We start from the raw sequence: 15,403 nt of genomic DNA, 5'->3' as shown, positions 1-15,403 counted from the left end.
TCCCAAAGAATCTGGGCATCTCTATGAACAGAAAAGTTTGAAGCAAGTACTTTTCCAGATACACTTCAAGTGCTTACAAAATTAATGTTTTTGTTAGGGCAACAAAATCATACACCAGCAATCATAGTGTTAGAGATTAGATTAAAACTGTAACTTACACTTTTTGTAATTCCTCCACTAAGGATGCAAAGGAAACCTTGAAAAGCAAGAGCAAAAATATTGAGACTTAGCGGGAAAGACTGAAATCCTGTTAGGAAAGACAGTCCAAAGAGCATTAAAAAGTATTTTAAAGAAGTACAAGGTCTGGGCCTCTGGTGCCTTAGGAACAGCCTGCTTCCACGTGCACCTGACCACGCATCAGACAATCCTTGTCCAAGGGAGGCAGTGAGCAGGAAAAAGGAAAACTGAGCAGATAGTGAGTAGAAAAACATCCTTTCTGATTGTGGCACTCCAGATTCAGAACAGTCCCCCAATAAAGCTCACCTGCTGCTGAGTTTGCCTTTTCTATGCCAGGTGAAGACTTCATTTTTCCCACATTTTGCTTTGTTTTTCAGATCTTCTAAGCCTTCACAACTTTAGTTTAATTTTGTTTCACAACAGTATATTCTGGCTGTTGAGCTGTTTTGCTCATTGTACTGTACAGGTCAGGCCTCTCCATTCATGGATTTGGGACCCATAGTGGAGGCCAGACCTGAGCTCCCAGATGCCATCGAAGATGCTCTCCAGTGGTGTCCAGGAGCCATTCTGAGGTTTGTAGAGGCTACGCATGGTGGGCCTCAGAAAGGCTCCTGGACGCAACCAAAACAAGGTCCCAGTTGCATTTGGAGGCCCTGTGTCTCACAACTCAGGGAGTTTCATTATCTGTGGGGTTTCAGTATCCGACGCATACTGCGTCGCATCCGTTGCATACTCCGACGCACTCTCGGCATCATCTGGCAGGACAAAGTTCCTAACAACACAGTCCTGGAAAGTGCTGGAATCCCTAGCATGTATGCACTGCTGAAACGGAGACGCCTGCGTTGGCTTGGTCATGTCGTGAGAATGGATGATGGCTGGATCCCAAAGGATCTCCTCTATGGAGAACTCGTGCAAGGAAAGCGCCCTACAGGTAGACCACAGCTGCGATACAAGGACATCTGCAAGAGGGATCTGAAGGCCTTAGGAGTGGACCTCAACAAGTGGGAAACCCTGGCCTCTGAGTGGCCCGCTTGGAGGCAGGCTGTGCAGCATGGCCTTTCCCAGTTTGAAGAGACACTTGGCCAACAGTCTGAGGCAAAGAGGCAAAGAAGGAAGGCCCATAGCCAGGGAGACAGACCAGGGACAGACTGCACTTGCTCCCAGTGTGGAAAGGATTGTCACTTCCGAATGGCCTTTTCAGCCACAGTAGACGCTGTTCCAGAACCACCATTCAGAGCGCGATACCAGAGTCTTTTGAGACTGAAGGTTGCCAACACACACTTCAGTATCCATTGGGGGGGGGGTTCGGATCCCCAACAAAAACAGAGATACGACTGTATTACTGATTCCGACATCTTACTTATTTAAAAACAAAAAGGTGCTCTGGGAGTTCTTTTACACTGAAGGATCTCTCCAGACTGGCAGAATGGGCAGCAAAATGGCAGATGCGCTTCAATGTCAGTAAGTGTAAAGTCATGCACATTGGGGCAAAAAATCAAAACTTTAGATATAGGCTGATGGGTTCTGAGCTGTCTGTGACAGATCAGGAGAGAGATCTTGGGGTGGTGGTGGACAGGTCGATGAAAGTGTCGACCCAATGTGCGGCGGCAGTGAAGAAGGCCAATTCTATGCTTGGGATCATTAGGAAGGGTATTGAGAACAAAACGGCTAGTATTATAATGCCGTTGAACAAATTGATGGTAAGGCCACGCCTGGAGTATTGTGTCCAGTTCTGGTCGCCGCATCTCAAAAAAGACATAGTGGAAATGGAACAGGTGCAAAAGAAAGCGACTAAGATGATTACGGGGCTGGGGCACCTTCCTTATGAGGAAAGGCTACGGCGTTTGGGCCTCTTCAGCCTAGAAAAGAGACGCTTGAGGGGGGACATGATTGAGATATACAAAATTATGCAGGGGATGGACAGAGTGGATAGGGAGAAGCTCTTTACACTCTCACATAATACCAGAACCAGGGGACATCCACTAAAATTGAGTGTTGGGCGGGTTAGGACAGACAAAAGAAAATATTTCTTTACTCAGCATGTGGTCGGTCTGTGGAACTCCTTGCCACAGGATGTGGTGCTGGCGTCTAGCCTAGACGCCTTTAAAAGGGGATTGGACAAGTTTCTGGAGGAAAAATCCATTATGGGGTACAAGCCATGATGTGTATGCGCAACCTCCTGATTTTAGAAATGGGTTATGTCAGAATGCCAGATTCAAGGGAGGGCACCAGGATGAGGTCTCTTGTTATCTGGTGTGCTCCCTGGGGCATTTGGTGGGCCGCTGTGAAATACAGGAAGCTGGACTAGATGGGCCTATGGCCTGATCCAGTGGGGCTGTTCTTATGTTCTTATGACTGCCAACTTCCAGGAGTGGATTATTTGGGCTTGGGCCAGCCTGTATGACAGGCTGCCACTGGTGGACTGCCTCCAAAGGGAGGGATTCTGGGAGGGGGTGTACTTTTGGGCCTCCTCCTTTCAGGACAATTCCTGCTAATGTTCTGTTAGTCTCCCTCTAGTATGCAGGCTAGTTGCCTGCACATCACTTTCTTCAGTGAAGCAAGAATGTTCCTTTGTTAAGCAAGAAACACCTGTGTTTCAAGCACTACTAAATGAAAATGAAGGTACTGTAATGGGTATCAGGGGGTTAAGATCAGTAGATAATTGAATCCAGATACCAGATCTGCAGATACAAGGGGGGGCAGTAAAAGCAGCACAAAGAGAGCTAGTTACATTTTTCTTAGCTCAGACTAAATAGCAACACTGACTTCATGCGCAACTTAAACAAGAGTTGGTACAGCTATTACTACAGTCCACTAAACCCTATAAATAACTAGAAACCAAGTGTTAACTGAGTTTACAACTTCCAACAGCCTTTCTCAAGACCACTCTTAAATACCTGCTCTTTTTGTACTCTTTGCAGATTTTCAATTTCACTTTTCAAAGATGCATTCTCAGTTCTCAACACCTTTAAAGAAAAAAAAGTTTAAAACTGAAGAATTAGAGTACTTACTGTCACACAGATTATGCGCCATGTATTTAACAGATTTGCCCCAAACATTTTACCCATCACCAATCAACAGTACTTTTAATGAACCAAAGTGCTTTGTGACTGTTTCCTGAATTGCTTGAGATGTTTCACACTGAAGACACACTGTGCTGTCATGAAGGGCGAGAGGAGTTGCAATTTTCCTTCTCTAAAACAGATAACCACCCACGAAGAAGTGGTTCCTGTGCAGTGGGGCTTACTTCTGGGCCATGAGTCCAGGCAGGCAACATAGAGTTTGGGGAAAGGAAAGTGGTTTCAATGAGAGGCAGGGGGAAAAGGTGCTGAATTCTCTCTCTCTCTCTCTCTCATAAAGACAACCCCTAACCCTCCACCATACTCAGTTAGCAGTTATGCACATTCTAACATACAATGCAGATTTACCAGCATCACATCAACTTGAATCTTAAATAACGGACTTCATCTCCTGCTGCAGCCTACATACAAGGTATCTGGCTAGACAAATACGAGGCCAGTGTTTGTCTCTTGGTCAATCTTTCATCAACTCAGCAGGTCTACTGCACAATTTCCCCTAGACAGAATAGTCTGGCTTTGTTTCTGCCTGCTCAAGCGATTGTTGGAAACATTTTATTCTACACCCTGCACATACCCAATCTCATCTGATCTTGGAAGCTAAGCAGGGTCAGGCCTGGTTAGTACTTGGATGGGAGACCGCCTGGGAATACCGGGTGCTGTAGGCTTATACAATAGTCTTTCGAGACTGAAGGTTGCCAACCATTCTACAAGCTGTTTTAGTCAATTGTAGCCCATGTTTATGCTGCTGCTTTTATTGCTGTACACGATTTTAATTCTTGTTGGTTGCCTTGGACTTGCATATGTAGGAAATGAGGAATATCAATCTCTAAAATAAGATAGTCATTAGCTCATCATGTTGAGGGGAAGAGGAGGTAAACCAAACTAGCAAAGCAGCAGAAGAGAGGAAACAGGATGCATGCACAGTAATTATTATTGGTATAATCAGGGACAGGTGGGATGGTAAGGAAGGTATGACCCATTATTCAATTCACCCACGTTAGTTACTCTTCTAGTAGTTTTACCTTCAGGTCCTCCTCCTTATTTGCCATTTCAATGAGCCCAGCTTCAAGGAGTTCTTCAACTGTCTTTATTTTGTCATCCTTTTCTCTAATACTGAGAAGGAAAAAAATGATCAGACCAAATCACAAATCAGTAGATCTTACTAAGAATACAATTCTAGCTACAATTAGTTAAATGTGTCACACTGACCTCAGTGATGCTTACTGCTGAGCAAATGTGCACTGAACATATGAAGCTGCTGCTAACAGACCAGCAGTTTATGTAATTCAGTGTTGTCTTCCCCTGCTGCCAACGGTTTGCAAAAAATCAAGGCAGAGAAGGGGGTTTCCCAGCCCTACGTCCTTACTATAACCAGAGATGCCAGGGATTGAACCGGGCACCTTCTGCATACCAAGCATGTGCTCTACTCCAGAGCTCGGACCACAGCCTATACAAGTTTGCTGGTGTTTTGAACAAGCTCATAAATATTTTTTTTTAAGTTGCAATATTTACATGGAATGGTATTAAGAAGCCATTCACTCCTCTATCTCCTTACCTTACTTCCATCTGCTCTAACAATTCCTTATTAGCCTGAAAAGTATAATAAAAAGTATGTTGGTTCATAATCTTAGCAAACAAGGCAAAGAGACTGGGTACTATACGAAATAGAGATGCATTCATTAAAAAAACCACTTCCAAGCAAAAAGTTCTTCTGCTGCATGCATTCCATATTCATAAAGAAAAAGATGCTCAAGATTCTGAATATACTACTGTGCTAAATTCCCCAAAAACTCCACACATGTATATGCACTAAAATACCAACCCTAGATAGAAAGACAATGGCCAACAACCTATATAAACCAGAGCAGCTGGAATAGAAGCATAACCTTTCAGAATTCCTAGTCCATAATAGCTGATGCTGAAATAAATGGTTTAGTCTTTAAGGCAGTCGTTCCCAAACTCTCTTGCAGAGTTTGGGCCACTGTAAGTGTGTGCTGGGGAGGGATGTCAGCACTCCCAGCATCACACTATTGCCTGAGAAAAAGGTTGTTTTTAAACTTACTGAAGGCAACACCAGCCCTCTGGAGAAGACTCCACATACCTCAGAAATGCTCAAAACCGCTATCAGAACCCACTTCTGGTTTGTGTTGTGAAACCGGAAATGAGTCACAACCGCAGTTTTGAGTATTTCTGGGGCAGGGAAGCCCTGCAGAGGTGCCATGGGTTCCTCACACCCTCTGGAATGCTGGTGCTGCCTCCTGATAAATTTAAAAACAGCCCTTTTTCCCCTTGTGACAGCGCAGTCCTGTCAGTGCTGTTGCTCCACCCCTTAATGGGGCAGAGACAGGTCTTTGTGGCTGGAGTGTCACAATACCCCAGTTTGGGAACCTCTGCTTTAAGGTACAAGTCTCCTCCTTGTTTCTGTTACAAAAGATTAACAGAGCTACCCCACTGAAAGCTTAAATACTAGCTGGTACCTTCATAAAAAAAAATTAGAAAGGAACTGATTTTTCAGAACTGTGCTTCTTTTCCTCTTAAGAAAACCATCTCAAATTTCCTATAATATTAGAGTGATAAGTTCTCTTAACAAATTACTGCTCATTAAAAAGAAAGTTCCAGAATTCTAATGTATGATGAGAGTTCTGAGTGCACCTCATCTTTGCCCTATCCCTTCAGATAGGCTGCTGCTCACAGATATAGGCCTGGGGGGGGGGGGAATCTATGCCAACTACACTGCTGTTGGCATCCTTCAGTCTCGGAAGACTATGGTATCGCGCTCTGATTGGTGGTTCTGGAACAGAGTGTCCTCTCCAGTGCGCAAAGCCTGGGTAAAGTAGATATGAAGGATAGACTGTTTCCCATGCAGCAAATCCCCCCTCTGCACGTCGCTGAAATGGTCCAATGGAAAGGCAGAGGCCAATACGGTTGGTTCCAGCGGCGTCGCAGGAGTTGCCAGAACATGGCTGTGTTCAGCCATGAACTGCCTCAGGGACTCCGGCTCCGGATTTTGCCTCCAGGTTGACTCCTGAAGCCTTTTCCATAACTGGATGTAGCCACAAGGCAGTGGAGGTTTGGGATCAGAGTTTTCCTTCTCTTAGATGAACTGCCTTCCCAGGCTAATGAGTCCCATCTACCCAGTGGCTGTTTAGTCGCCTGGGGGCTGGGGATAAGAATAGGCCTTCAGTTTGGCTGTACTTGTCGTAAGAGGTGCCAACTACACACAACTGAGATAATCACATAATCTTCCTCCTGCTCACCTCTGCTTTCATTTTCTTCCATTTTCTCTGCTCTCTTCCTTGTGACAGCAAGTGTGACACACTTGTGACTACTTTCTAGAATGTAGGTGCCTTGAGGCAGAGATCTTTCCTCTAATTCTTTGTACATCACCATGCATATGGATGACCAAATAATGGTACAATGCGTAAAAAGTAATCACAAGGCCATCTCTCCAAACTCCTGCTGCCCCTTCTTATACTCAAACCTCCAATCAGCCACATGGACAACAAGCAACAAAGATCTGTCCTACCTGCTCAGACAGAAGAGCCTTCAGTTTCTGAATCTCCATCTGCAAAGTTTTGTTCTGATCCTTTAGATTCTGAAACAAAATTGCGAAGTGACATTTCAGCACTCCCTCCCCAGACACTGTGTCTGTCACTTTTGGATTTTTATACTTTAAGGAAAGATGGCATTTCTGAGTAGCAGCTGGCAAGTTAAATGAGTCTTGCTAGGGTCACATTAGGCACTTACCAGTTACTTGCTCCATGGAATCAACATTACCATGTGAAAAGGACTAGTGAGCCAAGAGACAGAGATTCACCTCTCCTAATGGCAATGTTCACTGGCTTCAGTGATCCAACAAAAGTAACCTCCAAACCCCTTCAATGGCTGTTAACAGATTTACTGAAGAATGCATGTGGCTAATAAAGCAGTGATTTTCAACCAGTGTGCTGCAACACACTGGTGTGCTGTCAATGGCATGCAGGTGTGCTGTGAGAGGCAAGGTCTTTGGAGGATGCAAGCCTTATATAGGCAGCCTGGTGTGCCTTGTCAATTGTAAATATATATATCTGTGTGCTATATAAATAAGAATGGTTCAAGGCAAGGTAACAAAATCCATTTTAAACAGCTTTTTCAGTCAACAGCCATGCTAGCTTTTATTTGATTTTTAGAAAAGAGAACCTAAGAACAGCCCCACTGGATCAGGCCATAGGCCCATCTAGTCCAGCTTGCTGTTTCTCACAGCGGCCCACCAAACCCATCTTAAAACTAGTGCACATATAACATTGAAAGAACACAAAGTCTGAGGAAAAACCGAGGCAATGTTGGGGCTTTAAACCCTCACACTAAAAAGCAACATGCCTTTAAAAAACATTACCTTTGAGAGAAATACAATAACATAATTTACACTGAACATATAGCAGGAAATCCACCCCATTAGGTGTATTCCATACAGCATTGTAATTTTTTCCCCCCTAAAACAGATTTAAAATGGTTTTCTTGATGAGTCAATATGCTATAAGCTCAGAGGCAATTTTTCTAGTTATCATGAATCCCTGCTTCAGAAGCAGCCCTGGCTAGTGTTAGGCATCGTCAATTGTCATGCTGATGGTGTGCACAGCAATTAGGACTGGCAGGGAAGGCACAGTCCTGCAACCTGCTTCTGATCACTTGGCTACAGTTGAGAGATGGAGGCAAGGGTAAGCCAGGGATTGAGCAATGACTGTGGAGTGCGGGGAATTACAGTATAGTGCCTATGCAAACACAATACTATACAATACAAATACCAAGACTATTTGTCACAGAAGCACCATACTACTTCACTACTCCGACAGCACTCACTGAGCAACCAGCCAAGATTTCCTGGCAGTTCTCCACTGAGTACTTCTCCATTTTTTGAGCACCAGCCTTTCAACAGGTTTTTAAAATCAGATCTGGAACTGATATTCTCTAGCGGCCCCCAACTTCTGTTTGTTAGTCTGGTTACAATGTGCAACCAACCACCCAGCACCTTCAGCACCCTTCTCACACCTGCTGCCAAGGTAGAGCTGTCCTAATGAGGGGGAGAAAAGACAAACATTCTGATGGTGCAGGGGACATTTTAATTCAAATTCATATGCAGCCCCAGCATGTTTTGAAACAATAGCTTTTCATCAGGGGAGGAAACAGTAGCTAAACATAACACTCCCCAAAGAGCTATACCTGCCCCTGCATGCCCACTGCCAAGGGACCAGGAGTCAAAAGAAACCTCTCCTTCTCAACATACAGTACCTGGACTTCCTCCATTGCATTTGATGCCTTGGCATGATGTCCTTGCAACTGCTCCTCCAGGACTCTGATTTTGTCATCTTTGATGTGAGTACTGAGGAACAGGGTAAAAAGGAGAAGGGTTAACGGATGGTCTTTACAGAAAATGCTCATCTGTTTATCAAACACCATTGTTTATTTGTTTACCTTTTCTGCATCCTTTCCAGCTCCTGAGCAGCAACAGCCTGGACGAAAAGAGGATTAGCACCATTTAGTATGTCATATCGCAGGCAGGCTGAGGGAACCCCAGCCCCCACCAAGATTAAAAACAAAGATCAATCCTGTGAAATTCAGTGTCTCGCAGGGTCTGTCTCTACCACAAAGCAAAGACATAATGTTTATTCTCCTTGAAACGGAACCACTACATGTTCATGTCGTCTGCACTCAGTTCTAGTGCTTTCAAGTGTTCAGATGTAGGAAGAGAAGCACTTTATTTTACATAAGGAGCTACTGAGTGAAAATGCTCAGGGCAACATTGTTCAGGATAATGATGAATGTAACTGTTTGAGGGTTTGGAAAGCAAATGCAAGTGAACTGAAACAGAATTGCAAAAACATTTCTATATACTAACTGGCACAGTCCATTTCAGGGGAAAACCAGTCTAAAAACACCCTAACTAGTGTGGTGAAAAGACCAAGATGCAGTATTGAAAAAGGAAGACCTCAAGGTGGCTTAGAATACTAAAAAAAGATGTGAAAGTAACAACAGAATAATATGCTAAAGGGGCATTCGCTTCATTTGTGTGGCATTCCTAAAGCCTTTGGGATATAACATTTATGCTGGTGTTACCAGTAGCAAAAAAATGAAATGTGAGTGACAGACACTCTTGAGTTGCTGTGTACCTGGGAATGCCTGTTGAGCACACCTCACATGTCATCTCCCATTTTAGGTTTCTGCTATGGAAAACACCAGCAAAACACAACTGCTAAGGAAAGTATGGAACGAATCCAAAAAGATGGATGCGTGGCCATGCAATTGTAATGGAAGCCCTCCACACACTTGGGGGTGATGAGATTAGGGGAAGCACTATTGTAACATTATGAAATATGTTAAGCCAAGCTGAGATGCAAATTCAGATTTTGTATTCAGGTTAAGATAGAATGTTCAAAGCAGCTGTTTGGAACTAAAAAGAATGGAAGATCCAAGATAAAGATGGACAGTCCTAGGTGATAACTCGACTAAGGCTGTGAATCTCCCTTCCCCCCTCGTAAACTGTTTCTCAATTAAGATGAAGCATTTTAGGTAAATAGAAGGTAGATCTAGACGCATAAACTTGTGATGTGTTTGTATTGTGCACGTTTTGGGTTGAATAAACATAAATCTGACCAGAGTTCAATGTGTAACAAGAAGAGGGAGGAAAGTGCCCTAGAGTACAAACAGTGCCTCTGCACTGATTCGTTAACTCTAACCATTCACTACAAGTTTCCTTCTTCCGGTCAAAGAAAAGGAAACAAACTAATCATCTGCTACAAGTGTTCTTCTGGCCAAAGAAAAGGGAACACCAAACTCATCCAACTAGAAGTACTCGAGCAGAAGAACAGGCTTCCAAAGATTTTGGCTTGCCTTAGCAGCTGATAAAGATTTGTGATTTCCAGGACCGTGCATCTGTGGCAGGGCAATATCCCTGATCTCTGAAACACAAAGTCAGAGGCAATCCCCTGCTTTGCGCCAAGCAGCACACCATATTGACATGTCAGGTACCAGGTCCACTGGCAAACTTAGTTACCTGCTCAGTTGCAAGAGCCTGCAACTTTTGCACTTCTGCTTTCAGGGACATATTCATATTCTGCACAACCTAGCGAGAAAAGAAATAGGTTCCATGTTATGAAGTAACCAAACAGCCCTAACTCTGAAGAAAAAGTCAGCAGCTTCAATGCTTCCAAGGGCTTCTCATACCTCTGTACTTAGAACATTAGAATGCCTGTATCTCTCTCACATGCACGCTCACATTTTCAGGAGCTAGGAACTCTACAGGGGAACTCTACAGGGGAAAATAATCCCAAACATGCTCCAGAACTTTTTCCTGCTGTTCCTCCAAGGTGATATCTTGTTCCATGTATCTTTTCTTCTCTACAGTGAAAATGATGCACAATAGAGCAATGCTTTTTTATTCAATGAGTAACCAAGAAATATCCTTGCTCACTCCCTGCTGATAGATTAGAGGCGTCCTTTCCCCATCCTTTACTAGCATGTGGCTAACTTCTACAGATATTTGCTTATTTTATACAAGTTTTAATCTTTGTCATTTTAAAATTGTCTTTTGTGTATCCTTAGGAAAAGTCATTCTTGGACTGATCCCTCCCCCCGCATGGGCCAGCGACAAATAAAACAAATGGCCAATGATGATGCTACTTGTAAAGGGGAGGTTGTGAAATTGATCTGCCCACTCTGAAGCCATGCAGAATAAGGCCAAATGGAGTATAACACTTCACACGGTAGCTGAAGACCCATATTTTTGGAGAAATGAACAGAAAACACACCACTGTTCTATGCTGCTTAAGCAAGTCAAAACTAAAGTGTGCAATGGGTATAGGTGAAAAGGGCAGAATGAAACAACAATTTGAGCATGGATTGATTTCCCGAGTTGTTGAAATACCTAAACCTGCTTTTTAGAAATCTTTTAACATTTCTATGGAAAGCTTTGGCCTGACAGTACTGTGAATTCAGCACTCCATGCCAGCATGCGCTTGCTTCTGTGCACCTGTAATACCTGTTCAACCAATACTATTGAAAGCCAACATATTATTACAAAGAGATCTGCAACACAGTTAATGCCAGTGGAGGAAAGTCACTTCTTATCCCACCTCAAAATCAATCACCCCATCACTGGTGCTCAGCAAGTGATGTGGAATGGTGGGTCCATCCTTTGGTCATTTGCAGTGCAAACATTCGCTGCTGCTACCACACAAATACACATGAATCATTCATCCTTTATCTTAATCTCCTGTATCAGATTTGAAAGATGTATCATAATGAACAATCAGGATAAACATTTTGGTAGTCAATTAATTCCACCTTTCCAGAGATAAGCACTTGATTTTACTATACCATCAGATCTTCTTCCTTGCTGCTTAGTTTGATGCGTTCATTGGCTAGTGAATCCTCTGTCTGACTGATCTGTTTATCTTTTTCTGCAATTCTGTAAGAAAAGCCACAAACTAGTAATCATCGTGAGCACTAGTAATATTTCAGGAGCAGACTTGACAAAGATTTGTAGAACCTCCTCTTACAGCTGCTACAGGTGAAGCACTCATACTGACCAAACTCAAAAATGGAGCTGAAGATAACAGCTATCACTCTTAGAAAAGGCAGCAAGCAGCACAATTTCTCCCTTTAAAAAAAACACAACTAGAATAGGGAACAAAACTACAACAAAAACATCCAAAACTCTGCAGAAATTGAGCAGATATTAAAGCAGATACAGAGAAGCACCAAGAATGGCAAATTGTTACACATACTTCATGCCCTGTTAAAATTAAATATCGGGGGGGGGGGGGGAGGATGCTAGAAGTTACAGTTTTACATGAGCTACCCTTAAAAGCAGACCTTGATGGGTAAAGATAGATCCTAGGAGAACAGGGAGCTTCACCTCAAAATACTGCATCTTGATTGGGCTAGAAAGGAGAGCATCAACCCACCCCAAAAGCTTCAAATCACTGCATTCCCCACCCCTTGTGCCTGATAAACTTAATCCCCAGCACTAACGGATAGGGGACCCAAAAACCTAGTGCCCTCCCGGACTTAGTTTAACATGTATGGGGGAAAGAAATAAAACTCTACTGTCCCTGTCTTCTTTTTAGCTTCCTGCTCAGAAGCAGAAGACAAAGGCAAACACTATCAGGTCATGTAAGCCACATGGATGAGCTTAGTCTACACTATGTCTGGATGAAACCTGAGCCAACATGTTAATCTAAAACTGATAAGGCTTCAGATACACAACATATGTAGCAAGGAAAACAGTGATATCTGACAAGGATGTCTGGACAAAAGGCCAATAAATGATTAGAACATACAAAAAAGAAGGTGCAGAGCTAGAGAAGCTATAGTTGGGAAGGACCATAGTTCAGAAGTAGAGCTCATGCTTTGCCTACACAAGGTTCCAGGCTCAATCTTGGACATTTCCAAGAGCAGAGCTGGAAAAGACCTCTCTGTCCACAATTTGGAGAACAGTGACCCATCACAACATACCACAGTAGGCTAGATGGCCCAAAGACCTGACTATGCAGGCAGTTTCATACATAGATTAAGAAATAATCAGTGGAAACTTCCAGCACTACACAAACAACCTCATATACATCCCCATACATGCACCAGTATAATAACTGAGGGGTCTCATGGACACAAACTATATCCTACAACATGGCATTTCAGTATATTTACGAGTAAAAAAATGGAGGCAGAGTTCATTTCTCCTATTAAAACAAATGCACAATACAAAAGTACAGCACACCACAAACACAGAAAGAAAATCTTAGAAAGAAGTTTATGGCTTCTATGAGGAATCTGCCTCAATGAAGAGTAAAAATACTGGTGATGACAACATTTCCTTCAGAAAAAATCCTGCGTACACTGACACTCACACACTAAAGAAAGTATCGAACCTAGAAGTGAGGTTAGGGAAAAATACTTACACTTTGTGCAATTCTTCTGCAATGGCTGAAGCAGTGCTCTGAAAGACAGAAGATGCAGCTGAAAGATGCTTTTCTGCAGAAGACCCTATTAAACACTTGACCAATCATCATCATATTTAAGGAATTTAAGAACAGTGCAAGAGGCATATTTCAGCCAATGAACAGAGATTATGTCCAAAGACAAAGTTTCAACCCTTCATAAATGGATTTCCATCAATCAAAGTAGAGACCTTTTTCCAGTAACAGCCTTCTTCTAAGAAAGATCAACCAGTTCTTGCTTTTAGGATTGTGATGGGGCTGTTTCAGATCTTTCTCCTGGGGGCTGGGGATACGAATAAGCCCTCAGTGTGGCTGTACTTGTCGTAAGAGGTGACTAAATAGCCACTGCATAGATGGGACTCGTCAGCCTGGGAAGGCAGCTCATCTGAGAGAAGGAAAACTCTGATCCCAAACCTCCACTGCCTCGTGGCTACATCCAGTTATGGAAAAGGCTTCAGGAGTCAACCTCGAGGCAAAATCCAGAGCCGGAGTCCCTGAGGCAGTTCATGGCTGAACACAGTCACGTTCTGGCAACTCCTGCGACGCTGCTGGAACCAACTGTACTGGCTTCTGCCTTTCCATTGGACCATTTCAGCGACGTGGAGAGGGGGGATTTGCTGCATGGGAAACAGTCTATCCTCCGTATCTACTTTACCCAGGCTTCGCGCGCTGGAGAGGACACTCTGTTCCAGAACCACCATTCAGAGCGCGATACCGTGGTCTTCCAAGACTGAAGGATGCCAACAATCTTGTTTCAGATCTCCAACTATGGAGGAAATTCCTCCCCTGTCCTCCTTCAAATCATGCGTCAGCATCTCCGACTGACACAAAAGTTTAATGTCTAGCTAAATTTCCATACAGCCAAGTCAAAATCGACCCTTCCCATTGTGCCACCCTATATGCAGGAAGTGAAGTTGGAGGGGACACATTTTTCCTAGTAGCTGTTAGCAACCACCTTTTTAACCCAGAAGTCTGGGACATCCTCGTGCAGTAGGGTTTGTCGGAAAATCCCATTCCCAGACAGTCCTGTGTTGGAAGTGTATTTGGTCATTCATTTGTCTGGGGAAGACAAATCTCTTATTGAGATTGATGTGCCACCGATTAGGCATCCAAACCAATGTGTCTAGGTAAGGCGGTGGGATGGAAAGACAGGTAGACTTCTCTCATTCAATCATGTACCACTACGGCATCAAATTTAGGTTTCTTTTCATCAAAAATAGGGATGCTTGGTGTCTCTCGCCAGGTCTGCCATCAGAATCTCATGCTGGTTTGCAGAAGGCACACCCACTTACTGTCCAGAGTTTTTGGGACAACGTAAGTACGTAGCAATAAGGACTCGCTAGACATGTTTATGAAATTAAGGACCAAATCCTAACCCACTTTCCAGCACTGGCATAGCTGTGCCAATGGGACGCGTGCTGCATCCTGCAGTTGAGGGGCACACATGGAGGCCTCCTTAAAATAAGGGAATGCTTGTTTCCTTACCTCAGAGCTGTATTGCCCTAATGTCGGTGCTGCAAAGTAGATTAGGATTGCACACTAATTTTGTTTTGACTGATCTTTTTACAACAAGCCAGGGAGGTTTTGTGTGCTTTTACTCTTGAGTGGTTTCCTGGCTCCCACTACTGAGTGACCCACAGGTCCTCTCATGGATTGAGAATTGGTTGGGGGCCAGGAAGCAGAGAGTGGGTGTCAATGGGCAATTTTCACAATGGAGAGAGGTGAAAAGTGGTGTGCCCCAAGGATCTGTCCTGGGACCGGTGCTTTTCAACCTCTTCATAAATGACCTGGAGACAGGGTTGAGCAGTGAAGTGGCTAAGTTTGCAGACGACACCAAACTTTTCCGAGTGGTGAAGACCAGAAGTGATTGTGAGGAGCTCCAGAAGGATCTCTCCAGACTGGCAGAATGGGCAGCAAAATGGCAGATGCGCTTCAATGTCAGTAAGTGTAAAGTCATGCACATTGGGGCAAAAAATCAAAACTTTAGATATAGGCTGATGGGTTCTGAGCTGTCTGTGACAGATCAGGAGAGAGATCTTGGGGTGGTGGTGGACAGGTCGATGAAAGTGTCGACCCAATGTGCAGCGGCAGTGAAGAAGGCCAATTCTATGCTTGGGATCATTAGGAAGGGTATTGAGAACAAAACGGCTAGTATTATAATGCCGTTGTACA

The 15,403-nt window shown here is 43.7% G+C and overlaps 1 protein-coding gene and 1 pseudogene across 3 annotated transcripts in view; one reads left to right on the top strand and one right to left on the bottom strand.

Annotated features, from left to right (window-relative positions):
- The window catches only part of KTN1 (kinectin 1), a 131,093-nt gene that overhangs the window by 45,806 nt on the left and 69,884 nt on the right, over positions 1–15,403 (bottom strand). For all 3 annotated transcript variants that reach the window (XM_066629795.1, XM_066629788.1, XM_066629780.1), the window contains exons 13-22: positions 13,193–13,230; positions 11,610–11,700; positions 10,288–10,356; positions 8,709–8,746; positions 8,526–8,616; positions 6,784–6,852; positions 4,813–4,847; positions 4,280–4,370; positions 3,075–3,143; positions 159–196 (exon numbers count right to left, since the gene is read on the bottom strand). In XM_066629795.1, coding sequence (XP_066485892.1) covers positions 159–196; positions 3,075–3,143; positions 4,280–4,370; positions 4,813–4,847; positions 6,784–6,852; positions 8,526–8,616; positions 8,709–8,746; positions 10,288–10,356; positions 11,610–11,700; positions 13,193–13,230 — 629 coding nt within the window. The remainder of the gene's footprint in view (positions 1–158; positions 197–3,074; positions 3,144–4,279; positions 4,371–4,812; positions 4,848–6,783; positions 6,853–8,525; positions 8,617–8,708; positions 8,747–10,287; positions 10,357–11,609; positions 11,701–13,192; positions 13,231–15,403) is intronic.
- LOC136638303 (5S ribosomal RNA) lies at positions 3,801–3,922 on the top strand (annotated as a pseudogene).

This window comes from Tiliqua scincoides, chromosome 1, assembly GCF_035046505.1.
Source record: "Tiliqua scincoides isolate rTilSci1 chromosome 1, rTilSci1.hap2, whole genome shotgun sequence".
Taxonomy (NCBI): domain Eukaryota; kingdom Metazoa; phylum Chordata; class Lepidosauria; order Squamata; family Scincidae; genus Tiliqua; species Tiliqua scincoides.
The sequence above is the reverse complement of the archived record's forward strand: the minus strand, read 5'-3'. Positions and strand labels throughout refer to the sequence as shown.